We start from the raw sequence: 24,002 nt of genomic DNA, 5'->3' as shown, positions 1-24,002 counted from the left end.
ATTAATCACATATTACCATATGTAAGAAAAGATCAATCTATATTTTCATTTGGTAAATAAAAGAGTCACAATTGTGATTTTAAAATAACAAGTACAGGGGCTGGCACTGTGTTGTAGCAAGTTAAGCTGCTGCACGGGACATCCGCATCCCATACTGGAGTGCCAATTTGAGTCCCAGATGCTCCATTTCTGATCCAGCTCTCAGCTAATGTACCTGAGAAGTAGGAGATGACAGATCAAGTGTTTGGGCCCTTGCCACCCACATGGGAGACACGGATGGACTTCCTGGCTCCTGGCTTCAGCCTGGCCCAGCCCCTGTTGTTGCAGCAATTTGCAGAGTGAATCAGTTGATGGAAGATATTTCTCTTTCTATCTCTCTACTCTCTGTCACTCTTATCTTTCAAATAAATAGAGTTTTTAAAAATAACAGGAAAATAATTATTAAAAGATGGTACTGCATAAAGGAAAATGTGATTACATATACATTTATGTATATGGATATTATGTATATTATATATACATTTATATATATGGATACATGTATCCATATGTACATGTATCCATATACATATATATGTGAGGATACTTCAAAAGTTTGTGGAAAACTGAATTAAAAAGCACATTTACTTTGATGCAAAAAAAATTTTACATTCATGAACAATTTGTTTATAGTATGCATTTCCATAAACTATTTGAGGATTCCTCTATGCATATATTTCAAAATCTTTCTGCACTAAAATAAATACATCATGTCATTCCATTCATCACAAACTTTTTGAAGTACCCTTGTGTGTGTGAGAGAGAGAATGTACATATACACACAGTCTCACCTAAGCTTATGTGTAAGTGCGTAAAATTTAAATATCCAGTGCAGAACTATTTGTAGTAGCAAATGATAAATGATCATCAATCGGGGATTAGAGAAGTTATGACAAATCCTTAACTTTATATGCAGCTGCTAAAACAATAAGGCAAATTTCAGGACTCAAGAAGGCAAAAATCAAAGCTTCCTGTGGTGTGGAGGAGGCACGGTGCAGAGCGGCTTTCACTTGAATAATAAAGGAACACATCTACACTAATACTACACAAGCACACTTGCACGCACACACACACACACGGGATTGCTGGGACGCTAACAAGCAAGGAGAACGGTGGTTGTCTCCATGAGGGGATCAGACACTGGGCAGCAGGAGGATATGCTGGTCACTCTCTGTTCTTTATACCACTTGTTCCTTTCTTGTATTTGTTAATTTGTATATGCACTCTTTAATATTTTTTAACAAAAATATATAGCATTTGATTTTAACTGTGTATACCATTAATGCCACGTAATTTGCATGCCCCTTGCTGCCACATAAAAGAATGATTTCCTTTCTGTGTTGATATAAGCTAAACAGCTAGCTAGAGCTGCCTGGATTTATAAATCCTTCCCAGAGGTTCCCTGAATTGTAAAAGCAAATAACATTGCACATCTTTAAATTTTCAGCAAACATTTATAAAAGTTAACCAAGAAACACTGTAGAAAGACAAAGAAATGGCGAAACATTATTTACAATCAAGCTAATGCTATTTTTCCATCAATATCCATACTGGATGCCCTTAAGATAACAACCTTTTTATTTCATAAACCTACAATTTCCATCCCTTGTCATAAAGCCTCCTCCACCCAAAATATATCAGCATCTTTTTCTGGCACATATATTTCATTTTCTTCAATTCTTTTTCCAAAATCTCTCTTTTTTTTTTATTTTAAACCCACAGGGCCATGAATTGGCATTGGTAGCACTCTGGTTTTCTAAGTAATATGTCTCATAATATTTACAGAAAAGAACTGAGAATCTGCACAAGTTGGGGAGAACTGACACTACCTGACATTACAATATCATTCTGAGCTAAGCAGTAGAACAGGAATTTCTTTTGGAGATGCAGTTTTATATGGTTTACGTCTAAGCAGTACACTCAGTTCTCAAAACTGTTGCTTAGTCTGCTAACATCTATATCAGTACATGGCCACTGTGCTTCTACAATTTTCTATTTTTGAAGTGCCGTGCAAATTACACTTTTAGTCAGCCTGAAAATTAAAATAAAAAGCACTTAAGCCAATGGTCCTAAACCTTTCTGTGGATTATAGAACCCTTTTGAGGATCTTGATTCTTTCTCCGAAAAACACAATTAGAGACCCTTCAAGCTTATCCAGAGAGCACCCTCCCAGAGGTTCATATGAATTAAGCCACAAACATTGTATCAACTTTTAAGGAAATACGAAGAAACATAGCATGTCCTTCTTATAAATTTTTATTGATTTTATTTGCATATGTGAATTAGGCAGCTAGGTTATTAAATATTGTTAAATATATTATCCTTCGAGTTTTCATGTAATCCAATGAGACAGCAAGTGCTGTCATCTATTAGGAAGTCACTTAGACTATTTACTTGAAGAAAACAAGTGACTAAGTTCAATGATCTGGTCAAAATCATTCAGTGAATCTGTATTCAGACCAGGACTCACATCCAGATCTTCTGTTTACAAGCCCTATTTGTTGTCCGTGCCTTACATTCTTTCCTTCAGTCCAAGAGTTGGCAACCTTTTTCTGTAAAGGGCCAGACAGCAAATATTTTCAGCTCTGGAGGCCATATGGTCTCTGTTGTAACTATTCCACTCTGCCATTACAGCATCAACACAGCCAAAGTCAATACAAAACCAAATGGGTGTGACTGGGTTCTAATAGTTACACAAAATACTTGTAGGTGACAAGCCAGATTTTGCCCATGGGTCATAGTTGCTAACCTCTATGTTGTTTTGCTTCAACATAGTAAACGAACTAAGTCTTTTTGTTTATTTTCTGAAATAGTTTGAATGCTATCATCATCGTGATTTTGACCTTGTTAATTGATCACTGCTACAAAACTAACTCATTGTGGAATTCCTAAATAATCGTACCAATAATGCAAAAATCTCTGCCAAAATGCTACAATAAAGACCTAACATATATGTATTTTGAGACAGTTTCACTGATGAGACCACTCTTTAGGGAGGTCCTTTTGAAACATCATTTTTGTTTGTTTGTTTTTGTTTTTTGTTTTTTTTTTTTTTTTGGACAGGCAGGTTAGACAGTGAGAGAGAGACAGAGAGAAAGGTCTTCCTTCTGTTGGTTCACCCCCGAAACGGCCGCTACGGCCGGTGCGCTGCGATGATCCAAAGCCAGGAGCCAGCTGCTTCCTCCTGGTCTCCCATGTGGGTGCAGGGCCCAAGCACTTGGGTCATCCTCCACTGCCTTCCCAGGCTACAGCAGAGAGCAACCAGAGAAGAGGAGCAACCGGGACAGAACTGGCACCCCATCCGGGACTAGAACCTGGAGTACTGGCGCTGCAGGCAGAGGATTAGCCTAGTGAGCCACAGCACAGGCTAAACATCATGCTTTTCAATAACACAAGAAAACTCATTATCACATATGAAAAATAAAAATCTTCTTTAGTACAAAATTAATACATAATATGAAAAAACAAATTAAAGTATAAAATATATTTTCTTATCATAGTGTTTCATGAGTTTGAATATTAAATAACATTAAAAGAAGGTATTCAATTAGATTTGTTGAAAAACATAATTAATGTGATTATTTAGGTTATTATTAAATAGCCTGCTCTGAGCTCATGGGAGGATTCTATTTTCCCATGTATGCTCTTGAAGTTGGTTTAGCCAATGTCTTGTGAGTGAAAATAAAGTATGAACTTCTATGAACCCTTACTGGTGAGTGGGCGAAGTGCTCTGCCCTCCTCCTTAGGCCACAACAATTATGGAAGGATCTGGAAAGCAGCACCATCCACAGAGGTCTCCACGCAAACACACCACGCAGCATCCTCCTGTCTACCCACACTGGACACTCAATATGAACAAGAAGTAAGCTTTTATTTTACAAAGCAAGATGCAGGATATAGTTATAGGAAATAACTCAGCATACCTTGTTACAAGGGCTAGAAAATGACAGGAAACAGGTTTGTACTAAAATTAATTTTTATTATACTCAATTAGCTTACAGTAACATTGCAAGGTGCATTATATATTGTTTTTATTATCACATTTTGGATTATCCATAGAACATTAAATAATCAGTCCATTCAATCCATTAAACCAAAATGCAAATGAACTAAGAAACACAGCACTGTGGATGTGAGACTGAATTTTGTACATTCAAAATATGTTAAAGAAAACTTTGTTACATAAGGAGAAATGTATATGTATCATAAGAATTAAAATGTATCAGCTAAATATTTAACATTATAGTTTCTGTTCTTGGAAACATTGGTGACATAAATAATTGTATAAACATTTATATTGGCTCACTCTGATAATGAAAATTTTCTAATGATAAAGTCAGCTGCTGTCAAATTGTATACAATTATTCAGCATGCAAACTACTTTGACATACAATCTTATTCCACCTTCACAACAATTCTCACTGTAAAAAATATCAGCCCCACCTGGCAAATGAGAAAATTAAGGCTAACAGAACTGTGGTGTTCTAAAGAAGACAACCTGAGAGTGGCAAAGACAAAAACCTGAACTTAGGTTTTTAGGAAATGAAACTGCCTGTTCTTCTATTGTATCACTCCTTAAAAATTAGGGCTAGCATTGTGGCAATGTGGGCCAAGCCACCACGGATGCAGGAATCCCATATGGATACTGGTTCATGTCCTGGCTGCTCCACTTCTGATCCAGCTCCTTGCTAATGACCAGGGAAAAGCAGCAGAAACAGGCCCAAGTGCTTGGGTCCCTGTTGACCACGTGGGAGACCTGAAGGAAGCTCCCAGCTCCTGGTTTCAGTCTGACCCAGCCCTGGTTGTTGCAACCATTTGGGGAGTGACCAGCAGATGGAAGATATCTCTGTGTATGTCTCTCCACCCCCCCTCTCTGTAACATCATCTTTAAAATAATAATAATAATAATAATAATAATAATAATAATAATACAGGGAGAAACGTGTTCATTCCAAGCAGAATAGATGAATGTGAACAGGACAGTTGTAGTATAGTATTAGTGGGAGGCCAGGTCCCCAGTCTTCCTGTTTTTCATCAAGTGAATTTAAAGCACAGCTTCATCAGGTTGCCTGCAGCACCACTGAAATGATCTATTAAAGGCCGGCGCCGCGGCTCAGTAGGCTAATCCTCCGCCTTGCGGCGCCGGCACACCGGGTTCTAGTCCCGGTCGGGGCACCGATTCTGTCCCAGTTGCCCCTCTTCCAGGCCAGCTCTCTGCTGTGGCCGGGGAGTGCAGTGGAGGATGGCCCAAGTTCTTGGGCCCTGCACCCCATGGGAGACCAGGAGAAGCACCTGGCTCCTGCCATCGGAACAGCGCGGTGCGCCGGCCGCAGCGCGCCAGCCGCGGCGGCCATTGGAGGGTGAACCAACGGCAAAAGGAAGACCTTTCTCTCTGTCTCTCTCTCTCTCACTGTCCACTCTGCCTGTCAAAAATTTAAAAAAAAAAAAAAGAAATGATCTATTAAAAACATCCATTTGTGGAGTGGACACTGTGGAATAGCAGGTTAAGCCACTACTTGGGACACCTGCATTCCTTACCATAGCACTGGTTCAGTTCTGACTCCTCCACTTCTGAGCCAGCCTCTTGCTAACACATCATGGGAGGCAGCAGATGATGGTTCAACTGCTTGGGCCTGTGCTGCCAACGTGGAGCAACTAGATGGAGTTCCTGGCTCCTGGCTCCTGGCTCCTGGCTCCTGGCTTTATTTAGGGAGCAGATAAAAGATTCCCCCCACCTCTCTCTGTCCCTCTCTTTCTGCCTTTCAAAAAAATTTTTTTTAAATCTTTTTTAAAAAAAAACTTTCTTGAGATAGTAGCTACTTAGACAGATTTTGACTTATTCCATACCCCTCATGATATAACAACTTATACTAAGAAATGCATACTTGGAGGCCAGCGCCGTGGCTCAACAGGCTAATCCTCGGCCTTGCAGCGCCCGCACACCAGGTTCTAGTCCCGGTCGGGGCGCCGGATTCTGTCTCGGTTGCCCCTCTTCCAGGCCAACTCTCTGCTGTGACCTGGGAGTGCAGTGGAGGATGGCCCAAGCCCTTGGGCCCTGCACCCCATGGGAGACCAGGAGAAGCACCTGGCTCCTGCCTTCGGATCAGCATGGTGCGCCAGCCGCAGGGCGCCTGCCGCGGCAGCCATTGGAGGGTGAACCAACGGCAAAAAGGAAGACCTTTCTCTCTGTCTCTCTCTCTCACTGTCCACTCTACCTGTCAAAAATAAAAATTAAAAAAAAAGAAAAAAAAAAGAAATGCATACTTGGGTCTTCATTCTCAGTTGCCATCATCATCCAGCCCAGAGCTCCTAAAACCCTTGCCATTTCTTGAACAATAGAGTCCTGGCAGCATTTTTATTTAAATGACAAGACTCCCGGGTTCCTAGATGGAGACAGATGACAAGAAAGTCCACGCCATGGTTCAAAGCTTGGAACTTCCAGCCTCAGCTCCCATTCGCCAAGGAGAAGACTGGAGCTGGAGTTAATAATCAATCATGCCTACCTGAAGAAGGCTCCATCAAAATCCCTGAACTGAAGGGTTCAGAGAGCTCCTAGGCTGATAAAGACTGGAGTGCCAGGCCGGTGGCACGACTGGAGAGGACATGGAAGCTCTGCAGCCTGTCCCCCATAGGAGTACCCTGTCCTATGCACCTCTTTATCTGGCTGCTCATCAGCATCCTTTGCAATGCTCTCTATGATAAACTGGTAAATGTACGTAAACTATTTCCCTGAGTTCTGTGAGCTGCTCCAGCCAACATTCAATCCTGAGGAGGGAGTTGGTTTACAGCCAATTGGTCAGGATTTCTAGAGTCTTAAACTTGGGCGTGGCATCAGGGTTCTCACCCTCTAACCTGTGGGATCTGATGACAACTCAGATGGGTGGTGTCAGAACTGGATTGAACGGGAGGTCTCCCTGTTGGTGACCAAGGAGAACTTGTCAGTATGTGAGAGAAACCATCACACAGTTGCTGTCGGGAGTGCCATGTTGAGTAGTAGGAGGATAGTGGGAGAAAATGGATTTTTCCTTCACACCATTCTTTCATTTTTTCTTCACTTGCTGTTTGCCTTTGGGAATTTCACTCTTTGTTGGCATGTTCAGAAAAGGAAATCTATGCTGAGAAGGGGGAGGTAGGACACATCAACTAAACTTGGCCATTTGTTCGTTATTTTAGGAATAAAGTTGAGAGGGGAAGATGACTGGTCATTAACGTGCATTTTTTGATGACCTATGACTTTCAATTGTTCCTATTATCACTATTCCTTCAATGCTATGTCAGGACGAAGAGCTGACTACATGAAATTCCTTTCCAGTTAGAATTGGCCACATTTGCATTGTATTTTACATGCACATAAACCATGATACTTGAACATAAAGGTCATTTGGCACAGGTACTTCTTTTGTAAACATCATGCAGTATTTACAGTACCATACGATAATGCCTATTTTCCAAGAGTAAGACTGCACAAGTCCAAAAAGTATTTTTTTTTAAAAAGAATTGGGGAGAAAACAAATATGTGGCATAATTACTAACTGGAAGTAGACAGGCCTGGACAAACATTATTACATTCTTTTCTTATCAAATGAAACACTTGAGATGCTTACAAAAAAGTATTTTTCTGATAAGCATCTCACCTAGTGTTAATGATATTCAGAGCAATACTTGCAGATCTGGTAGCCAGAAAATGTTCTATAAAATCTATAATTTAGGACAAATAACATTGAATTTCAGAGGTTAGGAAGGGAGGGAAGAAGAAAGAAAAGATTATGTATTTATTCAGGCTATGAACTCCATGACAATTGCTTGCTTCTAATTTTTGAGTAATTTCAAGATCACAACATTTGACAGTGATGGGTTTCCAGAAAATTAAAAATATGTTATTACCAACTTTACAAAAATATGCAGAAATGTATATGAGTATATTTAGTTTCAGAATATAAGCAACTCATGACTCAAATACATCCAAGTTAGGAATGATTACAATGCGGATACCACATGGCGAGACTCCTTCCTGCTGGAACTTCTGTTAGATCTACAGTAGGATGTCCTGCGTTCCTCTGTTGTGAAGAAATAAAAGTCTGCCTACCTCCTGAGACAATCATTCCAGAATGTGCCCAAAGCTCTTGTCATCTGGCACCAGATGGTGAATGCCAGGTGCTCTGATTGGAAGGTCTTTTTTTTTTTTTTTGCTGACGTAATATGAACGTATGCAATGAAAGATGATTAATCTAGTTCATTATTGATTTGCGTTCTATAGTACTACCTATTCAGTAACTCACCTTTATTACCACTCAAATATAATCTTGTACTCTGAAAACTCAAGTACTATTCATAAGAAAGTTTCTCTGAGAAACACATTCCAACTTAGAAAACAAATAAGCTGACATGAAGATTTTGAATGACTGGAGCCTAAGTTACCATCTTGAGATATATTTTATTTTCACTAATTTAAGTGGATACGAAGAGTAAGAGAGGGGCTGGCGCTATGGTGTAGTAGGTAAAGCAGCCAACTGCAGCTTTAGCATTCCATATGGACGCTGGTTTGAGTCCCAGCTGCTCCACTTCCAATCTAGCTCTCTGCTATGGCCTGGGAGAGCATCAGAAGATGGCCCAAGTCCTTGGGTCCCTGCACCCACGTGGGAGACCCAGAATAAGCTCCTGGCTCCTGGCTTCAGATCAGCACAGCTCCAGCTGTTACGGCCACCTGGGGAGTGAACCAGTGGATGGAAGACCTCTCTCTTTCTCTCTGACTCTCCTTCTCTCTCTGTGTAACTCTGACTTTCAAATAAATAAATAAATCTTTAAAAAAAAAGAATAATAGAGAGTCAAAGACCCAAAACAATTTAATTTCAACTTCTATAGTTAGACTACACAATCCCAGAATTATATATTTTGCAAAAATCATAAACTTTATTAATTTAATATAAAGAAAAGGGCAATGAGACCATAGAGTCAGAGCTGGAAGTCATCTTGCAAAAATTTGCCTTTTAAACTGTCTGAAAGAACCCTGTTATTTAAAATGGGTTTCCAAAATCCAATACACAGTTCTCTGAGAACATCTAAGAAACAAGTGAAATATCACAGTTAGGAGTGTACCAACTTAATAAGTTAGCACCCAGCGTGCACAGCTGTGATGGCATCATCCCACAGTAAAAACACTTACTGTCAAATTCTACACCACTGGTTCAAGTCCATTCATTTCCAAGTTTCAGCAGTGGACTTTGTAGCCACGGAGTTGTGCAGAAAACACAATGCTTCCTCACCCTTTTAACTTATGCGGCTTTCTACCACATCTCACAGAAATCTGACAGAAAGGTATTAGCCTGCCTGCTAAGAACAAGCACAATGCTCCACAAAATTTTCAACATAATCTTTCCAAAACAGTTTTTTTAATGGAATTGTTTGTTAAGATTACTCTACATACTAAATTGTTTTCATGAGATTTGTCTTTTTTGGTTTTGTTTTTCTAATCACTTATGCCAATCTGGAGAAATACAGGTTTGCAGTAAATCTGTAATAACCATTATAACATCTTTAGTGACTCAAACTATTGAAAACTCTTGATGCTAGCTCAAAATATAGAAACAAAACTATAAAATATCCTTTAAAAAAGTAACATAGATACTGCATAATCAAATTCAGTCTCTAAATCCAAGTGGTAGAAAATAAGAGTCCTTGGTGAACAGGAGAATTGTTACTCCCAGGAAATTCTTTGGGATCTGAAAGTCACTGGAAATAGCAGTGGTGGCCATGTTTGGTGCATCCTGATACTCCGAGATCATGAGGATCCAGTGATCAACTTAGGCCATGCCTGACCCTGGAATTCCAGTTTAGCTTCCACTGGGGAAAATTTTATTGTTTTAATTATATTAAATTATATTAATTACAGTTATATGTATTAATGTATAATTACATTAAATATAATTGCAGTGCCGTCAGGTAAATCATCTTATATTTTATGCTAATCTTTAAATCGACCTCACAGTAGAATACAGTCATCCATTACATTATTTTTGCCAACTACCTCTCCTAGAATTTAACTGATTTCTTATTGGCTTTAAAAAACAAGTTAAAGTGTAATGCCATAAGTTCCCTATGGCACTATTCTAAGAGCTGGGTTTATTGCCATCTGTAAACCTTTTTAAAATCACCTGCCCTCCAGGTTAAGGGCACCGTCCCACAGAACCACCCTGTATCAGACACTAGCAGCAAAGAGAATGCCAGGCTGCCCACACTTCTGCCTGGCTGGCTACAAACTCAGGAGTTCCCATGATGCTCTCAGGTTTGGAAATTCCCTAGACAGACTGACAAAACTCAGGCAATCTATTTATGAATACTGGCTTATTATGGAGGATTGAGCAGCCAAATACAAGAGGCACAGAGTGTTTATTGTTGGGAGGGGAGGTTTGAGGGGGGGAGAGCAGCTTCCACAGTCCACTCTCTCCTAGGCATGTATGCACCAGAGAGCTCTCCAGCCCTTTCATTTAGAGGATTTTATGAAGGATCCATTACATAGGCACAACCGATGAACTCACTGGCCATCGGCGATTGAGGTCCTTTCAACCTCTGTCCAACCTGCAGGCCTAGGAGTGGTGCTGAAAGTTCCGAATCTCTAACCACATGGTTGACTCCTCCTCTGGCTTCCATTCTGAAGGTACCTTACTAGCATATATACAGGTATGGTTGTAAGGGGCTCTTTGTGAATAATTTAAGATATCATAGCAATCAGAAAATTTTGAGCTTTAGAAGCCCTGTGCCAGAAACTAGAGACAAAGAATACATAGATTTTTCAATTATACCACACTCCTCATCTGCCTCCCTGCTTCTACTCTTGCCCTCCAAATGGCACCTGGAGTCACAGCATACCTCTCTTCTGCTTGAATCTTTCAATGGCTTCCAACTGCATGTAGAGTGTTATCACGGCCTATCCAGGACTACTTGCTCTGGCTCCCACTTATCTTGCTACCCTCTATCGCTCCTGCTGACCCTTCCTGCAGGCCTCTGGGGTCAGTGACATGGCCTCATCTGTAGTCCTTGAACACGGCCCCATTCGGGATCTCTGTCACTGCTGTGCCCTCTGCCTGAACCCATCTTTGACTTTTCTTTCCATAACTGGTTTCTTTCCATCCTCCAGGTTTCAGTTTAAATGTCACCTCTTCAGGGAGTTTTTGAATCATCTTTCTTTAGAACACCTCCCACTCACTTTGCTGTTGCATTTCTACTCTATCCTTGCACATGAACTTCTTTTATAGCACTGATTGCAATCATTCGTGGGCTTATTTATTAATGTTCTAATTGGTCATTTGTCTCTTCAATCCCAAAGGGAACTTCAGGAGGGGGCTTATCTATCTCCTATTACTACTCTGGTTGAATTAAATACTGATTAACAAAAAGGGGGGGGGGGAGTACTAAAATATAAATGCCTAAAATAACACAGTGCATACAAATTTGGTCACTGTTTTATTGTTTTCTCTTAATAGGATCAACTAGTACTGCAAATTGCAAGCCCACTGCCTAAGGATTCAATTCATCCTGAAATTTTGACTTCTCTGTCTTCATTCTATTAATCATAAAGACATGTTGATTCTTACATAGAATTAGCTGTCTTATTCTCATCCTCAAACAACAACTCAAATCACCCCAGTCAATATGCTCATCCCCTCTCTGTGGCTCCCAGCCACGGCCTTCTACTTGCTCTCTCAGCTGAGCTATCTACTTCCACTTAACCTCTTCCTGACTGATGTATCCTGTATTGTCGGTCACATCCCTTTTCCCAAAAATCCATGTTCTATATTATTACAGTAGGTCCAAACTCTTGTTCAAAACTCAAATTATATCCAATTGTATTCTTCCCCTTTAAAGCAGTCAGTAGTACTGTCCACTACTATGTTAAATAATTCCTCTGGTATACTCATGTGCCTACTTTTCTACCCCCAAAATAAATCAAGTTCCTTTCTCTCTTTGGGTCTTTGCTAGTCATGCCAAAGACTGAAGGCTTTTCACCTCTTACCTGTTTAAATCAGAACATACTCTTCAAAGCACATTCAAATCCAATTTCTCCACTACTTAGCTCTTCCTCTCAGCTAGGGCCCACATGTTCTTTCCTGTTCTCTCCATTTTTACAGTCCTTTTTGGTTCATGTAACATATGAGTATCTGAGTTATTTTTGCTGTTGTTTAGGGATTGTATGAGAATGTACAAGCAGAGACCACGTCCTTGCTTCCTTTATCTTTCTGCAGAAGCAGAGTAACTTAACATTGAGCCACTGGAAGCTACTGACACTGACTTACTGATTTATACAGTCCTGAGGATGAATCACTTCAATGGCAGTCATTCTAGACAAAGCATAGCACCCAGACCATACTGTCTCCTACCACGACTCTTCTTCACATGAGCTTCGTATGCCTGAAATGGTCCCTCTCCACCTTTACTCACATGGCAAATCCCCATCCTCTTCCCAGTCTCAGGGCAATGCCTACAGAGGAAATAGTGGCAAACACTGCCCCTTCTCACTCACTCACCTACCCAACTATCACTGTAAAGTGTCACTCCTATACTTTTCCATTAAATTCTCCTAACCAAGCACACTAATATCAATAAATGTTGATTTGAACCCTTTGCTCTCAGATTAAACAATGAGAATTTTATCTTCTCAGTAGCAGAGCAACAGTATATATTTGTTAAATAAATTAATTAAAAAAATAAGTTAGTAGTGAGATTTGTTGAAAAAGCTAAGAATTTAATATTATAACTATTAATTTAATGTTTTTAAATTTCCAATAAGCCACAGTTCACACCATTTAGAATGCCTATTTGTTTATAAGTCCAAAAATAACTACTAAGCACCTACTGCATGACAAGCATTGAGGATACAGAAAAGATAGAAATGTACACAAACTCCTATACTCATAGAACTTGCATCTTATTAAGGTAGACAGCAAAGGAACCAAAAATTTTACTCTGAACTGGAAATCCCAGATGAGCAGGTTCCTGTGACAATGCTGACATGGTTTGGACCAGAATAGTTTGAATGGTGAGCAGTAGTTAAAAACATGTATCTACTTTAAAGGCAGGACCATCAGGATTGGGTAATGGATGGGAAGTGAGATTTAAGAAAAAAAACATAGTCAAGAATGGATTTCAGCCTATGTAAATGTGGAACAGAATTCTTAAAAAATTTGGAAGCATATGACTTTGGAAAGAGTAAACAGATACATGAAGAGATTCTCTAAAAGTATATCTTAAGTTTGAAAATGCTATTTTGTATAAATGAATTTCCCTAGAGCATTATTTCCAATGAACAGTAAGGGTCATGTTTGCTTCTTAAACAAACCAACAAAATTGAATAGAAAAACCCTGGACAACTGCAGCCTACCTAGTTCCATGAAGCACTGTCTGTCCTGGGCACCCAATAAAAGCCAATGTCATATTTTTTCCAAAGCCTTGCCAAGTCCTATTTTCAAAGAACTAATGCAATGCAGCTGGTACTACAGGTTACTTTTTTTTTTAACTTTTATTTAATAAATATAAATTTCCAAAGTACAACGTTTGGATTATAGCGGCTTTTTCCCACCATAACCTCCCTCCCACCCACAACCAACCCATCTCCCACTCCCTCTCCCATCCCATTCTTCATCAAGATTCATTTTCAATTCTCTTTATATACAGAAGATCAACTTAGTATATACTAAGTAAAGATTTCAACAGTTTGCACCCACACAGAAACACAATTGCCAAAACACACTACAAACCTTACCAATTATTCCCATTGGCAATATTAATAATTATAATTTTATGGAATCATAATTTGACTCTCAAATGGAAACTTATAAAAGAGATCAAACTTTTTATCCTATCCTGGGTCATAATCTAGCACAAGGTCACAGGAGATGACTTCAACCTAGCAGTAAAAGACCATGGAGTGTAGGTGACACAGAATGACTTAATTCACCTAAGACTACTGCTTGAGACAGAACAGTAGGAAATTTGGGCTGTCAGGCAGCTACCTAAACAACCTAAATAATCAGCTACTGTGCTTAATGGCTATAATTTGGGTTAAGACTAGTAATAATGGTTTATTTTCTTTTTCATGTCTTGAAGTATATGTCTGCAAAACTTACTGAATTTTGGGATTCAAAGAATGAGACTGTTTATAAACCTGTGATGCAACAGTAAGTCTGTATAATGACTGAGTCTCCTGCAACATAATTGAGCGGTGGTCATGATGAGTTATAACTTGGACTTCTGAGTTTTCATTGGGCAGAAACAAACCATTCTCACTCTGTCTGTGAGGTGTTTTTTTTTTTTTTCTTACAGACTCTAAGTAGTTTACACAATAAATAGTTATTTCCATAAGTAGGAATGGCCAAGATGTCTAAGCCCCAAATTTAACCTGTTATTATGGTTAGAAATCAAGGTTGCCATTCTTCCAGATTTTCACAGCCACACAACTTTTGACCTAGCCGATGGAAATATAAGAGTAAACACAGTCTTTTGACCTCTTAACAAAGGCAAAAGTCAACACACTAAGGTATTTATTTCACTGGCAAGTGATCCAGTGCAAACAGGCACTGCAGTAGATTCCTATAAAGACACAAAGCTACAGATTCCTATTTAAAAAGAAGACTTTTAAGCAAGAGTTCATCCATAAATGCTCTAGCTTATCTCAAATAGGACTTTGATATAAAATATTGATATGGAACTTTATATGCTTCATGTTTCAATAACATCAAAGAAGAAAATTGAAAATTTTAGAATTTTAATTTACTCTCTAATCAGAGGTCAGTCCCATAAGAGAAAAATCTCTTCATAACTGCATGTGGAAAGGAACAAGTTCTTTTTTTACATGTATTTTCTCACAGCTGAAATCCCTGTGTAATTGCAGTAAGTAAATTTCCTTCCTTTTCTTCAAAATTGTGTCATAAACCCAGTTCCTTCCATGAGCAGGCTGGCTGTAACCCTTCCCAATCCTCACCGAATGGCTTTCATTAGGGGCCTGTATTTAGATTCTCTGGGTAGCCCTCAGACTCTGAACAACTAGGAGAAAAAGGACATGAACTGGGACCAATCTGTTACCTACCAAATGCCAAGCATTTACATGGTCAAGCTCAAAAAACAAACCATGTACCTCTTTTATGACCCTTTCCAACACCATAATAAATAATGATTAAAAGGCAAAATATCAGGACCCCAGCTTTCATTCTTTCTGCTATTCTCACGTTTGAGAGTTCATTTGTATAGATTTTGTCTAATGGCAAAAAAAAAAAAAAAGTCATGTACATAAAACAAGCTGTAAAGCATTTGCAATGGAACAGTATATAACAACAGGCACAATCTACTAAAATGAAGAGTTAAAATTTCAAAAGAAAAACATGACAGCAAATAAGCACTTCATAGAAAATATGAGTGTTAAAGCTGCTTCAAATTCCCTCCTGCCACACTGAAGAATTAAAAATTCCGGAAAATTGAAAACTACTTGCCCCCCAAAAACCCTCATTTCGTCTGGTATCAACATGAGTATCCATTAGCCTAAAGACTGAAGGGCACTCTTGCATTTTCATGTGTGTATTAAAGTTATCTCAGTATTCTGCAACAATGACCGATTCATTTCCATCGTGCCTCTGTTCCAACCTTTTAGCATCCTTTTCAAAACCCATTTACTGTCATCTAGTTCTCTACCTTAAGTACACCATTTTGAGCAACTATTAAAAACTTCAAACATTTGCATTTTAGGCCATAAACTATACCAAAATAAAAAAAAAGAAATAAGTTGTCTCCTACCTATGGTTGTAATAACAGTGCCAGCAAAGAAGAAGGAACTTCCCAAATCCCAGTGACTGATTTGATTGGAGGTGTTTCCTAACGGTATAATCCCTGCATTTATTGCTGCCACTATTTGCTGCAAGTTTAAAAAGAAATTTATCAGTACACATGAATCACATGGAGGCATCAAATAGCATGCATTCCACCCCAGAAACAACCAACTACACAAAGTGAATCAATTCTAAGCTCTCGGTCTTCCATTTAAAATGTATTGTACAGGAAAAAATTTATACTGAAGAATTTAATAACAGTTAAGTCATAAGAAATTTGCATTTGATATCAAGTGAATGTGTCTGCATGAAGCTTGCAATATTATACCAAGGTGCATTCCTATCACCATCCATTAATATATTAGTAACTTGTTTGAATTAACAAACTAAACACAAATATAACAATGTTCTCTAGTTAGCAACGCAAGTTGGTCATAGATTAAAATTTCACACTGCAAACAACAATATAAATATGATAGCTTCATCAAAAACAAAAAGGAATTTTTGAAGTACTATTCATTTCAAATGTTAACTTTGTACAGAGACTCTGAAGAAAAAGCAAAAGGCAACAGGCCATTCATTATCAAGCTTCAAGCTTCAATCAGTCTCTGTAGGTCTAGATTCTTACAATTTCTACAGATGATAGATATATAAATTAGAAGTCCTATGTTGATGTCCAGAAATCTGTAGATGACCATCTGTAATACTTACACCACTAGGATCTGAAGGCTACCTTGAGTAGTAGTAAAACGCAGACAGATGACATTTTAAACCCCTTTTAAATCATCAGAGGTTGGGAGGGGTGGAGGAGATACAGCAGCACAGAACATAAGGGACTATGTTAAAAGAGAAGGTGCAGAAGACAGACGTATAGGTCATAGGTGAAGACGATTCTGCTAAGAGATTTTACAAATTTTACCAATGTGCAGATTTTTAAATTGGCAGAAATGCTATTCGATAAATTAAGAAAATCAATAAATTAAGAAAATTGAAGACCAGGTGAGAAGAAAAATGTCTTAGTTAAGATCAGTTGATATTCTGGTTTCTCTTCAAACCGTATAAATATTTTGCCTTTTACTTAAGATGAGATGACTGGTGAATGGACAATAAATATGCTATGAAAATGGAAGTACCAAGGAAGTGGTTGGTTAGGCAGTAGGTTGTATCTAGGAAGTAGGTTGGCTAGGAAGTACCAAGGAAGTGGTTGGTTAGGCAGCAGGTTGTATCTAGGAAGTAGGTTGGCTAGGAAGTACCAAGGAAGTGGTTGGTTAGGCAGTAGGTTGTACCTAGGAAGTGGGTTGGCTAGGAAGTACCAAGGAAGTGGATGGCTAGGCAAAAGGGCAGGTAACCAGCAAAGAAATAGAAAACCACACCTCATTTGTCTGATTTGTCTTCATCTATAAATTAAAGCTTCAAAAGTTTTGTGTAAAGTTAATAGAACAGTATTGCTTTTATTTACTTTACCAGTAATATATAATTACAGTAAGAAAATATATAGGAAAATATAGAAGTGCGAAAAAGGATAGTAAAAGTTATACATAATTCCAGAATCCACAGATAATCACCATTAACGTATCACTACACCTGGTAGCTAGAAAGAATTCTTATATAACTGGATTGATGAAAGCTATAAAATGCTGTATTCTCTATTTTTACATAATACTTACTATTCCATTTGCATTTTTCTGTGTCATTATCACATTTACTTAATAATTTCCAATATGTAAACGTACATGTTGTTCTAAAACTTGTCTTATTATAAAACAGGCTATTATGAACATATTTTTGCATTTTGTCTCATTTCTGAACATTTCCTCGAGAGAGATTGCTAAACAATTTTGCTGCCTTAAAATTACGAATATTTAAAGCACTTACAACATAAAAAGTACAGATAAATAAAACTTTTAAAAAATAAAAATGTCGGCCGGCGCCGCGGCTCAATAGGCTAATCTTCAGCCTAGCGGCGCCGGCACACCGGGTTCTAGTCCCGGTCGGGGCACCGGATTCTGTCCCGGTTACCCCTCTTCCAGGCGAGCTCTCTGCTATGGCCCGGGAAGGCAGTGGAGGATGACCCAAGTCCTTGGGCCCTGCTCCCCATGGGAGACCAGGATAAACCCCTGGTTCCTGCCATCGGATCAGCGCGATGCGCCGGCAGCAGCGCGCCAGCCGCGGCGGCCATTGGAGGGTGAACCAACAGCAAAGGAAGACATTTCTCTCTGTCTCTCTCTCTCACTGTCCACTCTGCCTGTAAAAATAAATAAATAAATAAATAAATAAATAAATAAATAAATAAATAAAATGTCTCTGAGAAATATTTAAGATAATAATAAACATAGAAGGGATGACCATCCAAGAAGACTTTTTCAATTTAGAACTACCTGCCAATTTATGAATGCTTGTCAATATCTCTAAACTATCACATTGTATCTTTACTGACCCAATGAGAACTGTTTACATTTAATGTCCTCTATTGTGAGTAACATTAGATCTAACATCCCCCGTATCTTTTGTTAAATGCACACAATATTCGCATAGGCACAGCACACAGTGAAGTTGCTTTGGCTATTTGATTTATCCAGCCTTCCTTCCTTTACAACTTTAACATCTGACAAGGCAGGTCTGCTTTCATTGTTTTTCTTTGAAAACATGTTGTTATTGTCATGTTACTGTTTTACAAACTTTAAAATCTTTTAGTCAAATTTTATAATAATTTTTACTTCCATAGTTTTAACATAACAAAATTCCACTGAAATATATTGGATGTTTCAGTATGCTAACTATGTTTGAAAATAGGTGATATCCATGAATTAAGGAAAATGAACAAATAATAATCATTTCTCACCAAGAAACATGATATGAACCCCCATTTATTGATATATGTATATATATATATATGGTCATTCTCTGATAGTTTACTTTATCCATTTTAAATTACAATTGGTTATTACTGTTATATATACAAATGCATATTATCTTCTGCCCAGAAATTTTGAAAATTTTTATCTCAAAACCAGTTTAGAGTCTCAAAAAATATTGGAAACACCAAAAAGCTCCTTAAGTGATATGTAACTATTGATATTTACTATATTTGTCTGGGTTTTTACTTTTTAAAATGTTACTTATTAATTCAAGTAAAAATAATAAGCACATTAATGATAACATGAGTAATTTTATGAAAAATAATTATATTTTCCAAAAGAAACAACACATGTAGTAAGAAGGGAGGCAGTTTAATAATTTTATGAATTTCTTTAATGCCTGGCTTAAATAGAAAACAGCTATACTCTAATATATGGTTTTGCACTAATTCCGTTGGTTCAGCCTCAGATTCCCATAGTCTCTGGAAAACTCCACTGTATACTCACAAAGCGATGACTGAAAAACCCATGTCATCTTAGTATTATTAAGAAAGTACCTCGGATCCTATCAAATCTCTGAGAGCGTTTCAGGGAGTACACTTAGAGAACCACTCCTCAACACTGAATTCATTATTTCTTTTTAACTGTTCATTTGATTTCTATCTTCCACCTGGAAAACCAAAGTAATCAATCTTATCACTTGCAAATAATGGCATTTTATCTCCATGTCATCCAATTAGCTATGTTTCATTAATTCTCCTCTCTTATTACATGGGAAGGTAGTTCTAGAACAATAATTATAAGCATAATGACAAGGAGATTCTCTGTTTTCTCAAAGAAAATTCTCAATGGTTTGAGTGTTTTATCTTAAATATACTATTGGCAAGAAAAATGACATTTAATTAAATAAATTATAAGAGCAAGCAGCAAATAAAAAGTACAGATAAATAAACCTAAAAACCTAAAAAAGTCTCTGAGAAATATTTAAGATAATAAATATACAAGGGATGAAAGTATACAACAACTGAAGAAATACGAAATGCCACTATTTAGCATAAATCAAAAGAAAAATTATTGGTTCATACATTGTAACTCTAGCAAACTGACAGGCTACGTGATTAAAAATCACAGCTTTCTGAATCTGAAAGAAGTGCTTATGATAACTCTGATGTTTTCTATTTTTCTGGGGGAACAGCATTAGGGTTAAGCAGCATGGAGTTGCCACATTGAGTCCTGTGCTCTCAAACACTGTAGGCACAAGCACAAAATCTGCAGGCAGGTTTATTCACTGTCAGGGAAAGCTTCCACTTACAGGGAAAATCAAGGATGAGGAGAATTTATAGATTCTTATCGCATCTGAAATATCTCTTTACATGTGACAGACAGGTCTTCAACATATTAATTAATTTTTAAAAATGTAATTGGTTACAGTGTTGGCAATGGGCAATTGATGAGTAAAAACACAGGTCATACAGGTGAGAAACTATAAGGCAAGTCTTCAGAATCTACCAAATTAAGTTAATTGCATTATTGCCTAGAGCAAGAGAATTCCTCCAACAACTGATGAATAGAGTCATCTTGGGCAGCACCATCATTTTATTCTTTTCCCGTCAATAAAGAGGAGCCATGTCACTCAGACACCTGGACCAGGTCCACAAGTCATTTAAATTTTACAAAATGCAGAACTGCAATCAGAACAAGCAGTCTGGCACTGTGTGGGTTGTAAATAGTTATCACAGAGCTATAATTATAAAAACAGAGGCTTCAGATAAAGCTAAAAGCATGTCAGATCATTGTGAAAATGACTCTACCATGAGGTCTCTTCTCTAGAAAGTTCTTGTAAATTTACTTTATATTTTTCTTCAAAAAGTCCTAGTCAACATCCACAGGAAATTGGATGGCCTTTCCTAGCACTGACCTAGATCTACCAATCTGTGCAATTTCAACATCAATTTAGGCCATCAAAGCACTTAACAAATGCTTCCATGAGAACTGTTTCTGGATGTACCATACTATGTGGCTAAACTAACATGATTGCTTAATAGATAATAAAAACTCACTTTTCCATTAAAAACAACTTTTTTGAACAATTAAGTCAAACTGACAACAAGCTGAATTCTTGAATTGTGTGGGTTCCATTAAAGACAATGAGGACACCTATGCATTGAATCCTAATATGACTACATAAAATATTGGTTAAACATAATCTTGATTGGATTCACGCTTAATTTTGCTCATTGGTTGATAGCATAAAATGTGCACTAGAGATAGAAGTTGAAGAAGTTTTTATAGGTAAGAGTATAATTAAACCTTAAGAAATAGAGCTCTCAGAGGCACACATGTGAACAGATGATAAAGCTAACGACTCTTGAAGATAATCATGAAAAATCTTGGTTTCTGACAGTGGCGGCTTTGGAATCAAGGTTCACAGAGTTCAGCTGTGAATTTGTGCATTCTTGAATTGTAAAAAGTCGATGTCTCAACATCATCTGGCATTTTGGAACTATACTCAGCTTTAACACCAAACATCGATAAGACCCACTTATTTGTAATTATATGAGACTAGCACAGACTTGGAATTCAAGGGAATAACTGGCAATCATGATAATGTTTCCATGAGTCCAATGCCAAGGAACAATTTCCACGTGTGGAAAATCAGTGGCTTAGCATGTGCACTAAAATGGGTATTTTTTTCATTAAAGGAAAAGATACCAGAAATTGACCAAACTTGGGCAGTCCTGAAGAAATTACTATTTCAAAATAGGTTATATTGTGGATCATAAAACATGAGTGACATCAAAATTTTGATTTCACTGTTTTCCCTAAACTCAGATGTTGATGTCCCTCCAAACAATAATGAACATTCTAAATGCTTTCTACTAATTCCTTTTCTGTTAATATCATAAACAAGATTTCATTAAAATATACTACCACACATTTATACTCCTAAAAGTAGGATCATATTAATACACATATAAGTGGTATAAAAATTCTGAACTACAAGTCAAAGATGTTAAAACCTAGTTCAGTTACACCAATGATGCATGTATAAACTATTCAAGTTGTTCAATAACAACATTCTTAATAGATTTTTAAGAATGTTCTCATTTTCCTGTCTTCAAAAAGAACATTATTTCCAATACACTGGTACACTGACCCAATCAAGTTCTAATTATACTGACATCTGTATAATGACACAGTTCCTCAAAGATTAGCGTAAGTATCCTTTTGTTTAATTGCTATTAGGTGCAATTCTATTTCTTTATCTGCCACTATGTCCTTGTGGGGGAACCTTAGGGAATAAGTCAAGCCACATAGTCACATCACTGCATCTGACCACTTCAACCATGTTAAGCAAGATCATTTTGAGAAACATGAAGAGTGCAGAATGGAGAAAGCAAGAAAGTAAATGATACTCTCTTGGCCAAAAGATTTTGTGGTAAGATAACATTAGGGATCAGTTTGATTTATGGTTACACCACAAAAATAATCATCAGCTAGCAATAATAGGCAGTCCTGCATAAGTACTGTAGCCAAAGCTGCAGGATCCTCATGTATCTCATTTTTAACCTCTGCTTTATGTCAACATTATGATTTCCTAATTCCAGATGATGTGACCTGCTTTGGAAAGTTCTGCTCAGAAACCCACAGAGAATCTCAGCAACAGCCTTATTCTCACAGGCTCTGACATCACATCAGCCCTGGTTCAGCCTAAGCAACATCAGTGGACATGTTTGAATCGATGAAGAACCACACTGGATTATGTATTCAGAAACTGTTAAAATTTACTGGTCGTAACTGCCTGGAATGTTGTCTATGGACATCAGTTACACAAAAAAAACTCCTCCTATTGTCAGTGACATATAACCATCTTGACCACAGGGACTGCTTCCTAGGCCATCTGGCACATCAAATTAGGTTCTACCAAGAGAAGGAGTGAAGGGCTTTACTGTGAACTCGGCACAGGCTCTGCACCTCTAGGAATTCGCCTCACAACCAGACCCATCTTCTTCACCTCTTTTTTTTTTTTTTTTTTTTTTTTTTGACAGGCAGAGTGGACAGTGAGAGAGAGAGAGACAGAGAGAAAGGTCTTCCTTTTGCCGTTGGTTCACCCTCCAATGGCCGCCGCGGTAGCGCGCTGCGGCCAGCGCACCGCGCTGATCCGATGGCAGGAGCCAGGTGCTTCTCCTGGTCTCCCATGGGGTGTAGGGCTCAAGGACTTGGGCCATCCTCCACTGCACTCCCTGGCCACAGCAGAGAGCTGGCCTGGAAGAGGGGCAACCGGGACAGGATCGGTGCCCCGACCGGGACTAGAACCCGGTGTGCCGGCGCTGCAAGGCGGAGGATTAGCCTAGTGAGCAGCGCCGGCCAATCTTCTTCACCTCTTGGTCCTCTCATGATATTCTGAACACTAAAGCAAGGCCGTGGGCTTCCTAGAATGAGATGATATTTCTGTCAAAGTTCCACTTAGGACCACTGACGATCCACCAAGGAGCAAACACCTTCCTGAAAACCACATTATATTAACACATTGTTCTTCCAGAATATTGCAGAAGCAGGTCTCAGCTAATCACATCAAGCTGGCAATATCTAAGCAATTTTAGACTACAAAAATGGCAACTTAATTTCATCATTCAGAAGAATGGGACTGGAGTTCCCATGCACAGTGTTAATACATACTAGATTTCACTGCAGTGTGATATTTACCTCTGCAGAATTAAACTATTTCCCATAAGCAGAAAACTTAATAGCAAAGCAATCTGTTATCATCTTCTTACAATTCTATGACAAAAAATATCTGCTTATTAAGTTAAACCCTATATTACCGAGAATGCTCTTCTAAGAACACATGACTACTGATCTGTACTGGAAATTAAAGTTGTGTTCAATTTTTGCAATATCTGAGAAATCCAGAGATGCTATCTAATATTTAAGAAAGCTACATTTTGAAGAAGTAAAACTGTATATTAGGGGCCAGTGCCGTGGCTCACTTGGTTAATCCTCCGCCTGCAGTGCTGGCATCCCATATGAGTACCGGGTTCTAGTCCCGGTTGCTCCTCTTCCAGTCTAGCTCTCTGCTGTGGCCTGGGAGGGCAGTGGAGGATGGCCCAAGTGCTTGGGCCCCTGAACCCACATGGGAGACCAGGCATCTGGCTCCTGGCTTCAGATAGGCGCAGTGCCGGCCGTGGCGGCCATTTGGAGAGTGAACCAACGGAAGGAAGACATTTCTCTCTGTCTCTCTCCCACTGTCTATAACTCTACCTGTCAAAAAAAAAAAAACTGTATATTCATG

General features: G+C 38.3%; 1 protein-coding gene across 3 annotated transcripts in view; it reads right to left on the bottom strand.

Moving 5' to 3' along the window:
* KCNK2 (potassium two pore domain channel subfamily K member 2) overlaps positions 1-24,002 on the bottom strand; it is a 133,506-nt gene that overhangs the window by 79,240 nt on the left and 30,264 nt on the right. For all 3 annotated transcript variants that reach the window (XM_062210347.1, XM_062210346.1, XM_062210348.1), the window contains exon 3: positions 15,820-15,937. In XM_062210347.1, the coding sequence (XP_062066331.1) occupies positions 15,820-15,937 (118 nt within the window). The remainder of the gene's footprint in view (positions 1-15,819; positions 15,938-24,002) is intronic.

Source organism: Lepus europaeus, chromosome 14 (genome assembly GCF_033115175.1).
Source record: "Lepus europaeus isolate LE1 chromosome 14, mLepTim1.pri, whole genome shotgun sequence".
Classification (NCBI taxonomy): domain Eukaryota; kingdom Metazoa; phylum Chordata; class Mammalia; order Lagomorpha; family Leporidae; genus Lepus; species Lepus europaeus.
This window is presented reverse-complemented; position numbering and strand designations above follow the sequence as displayed.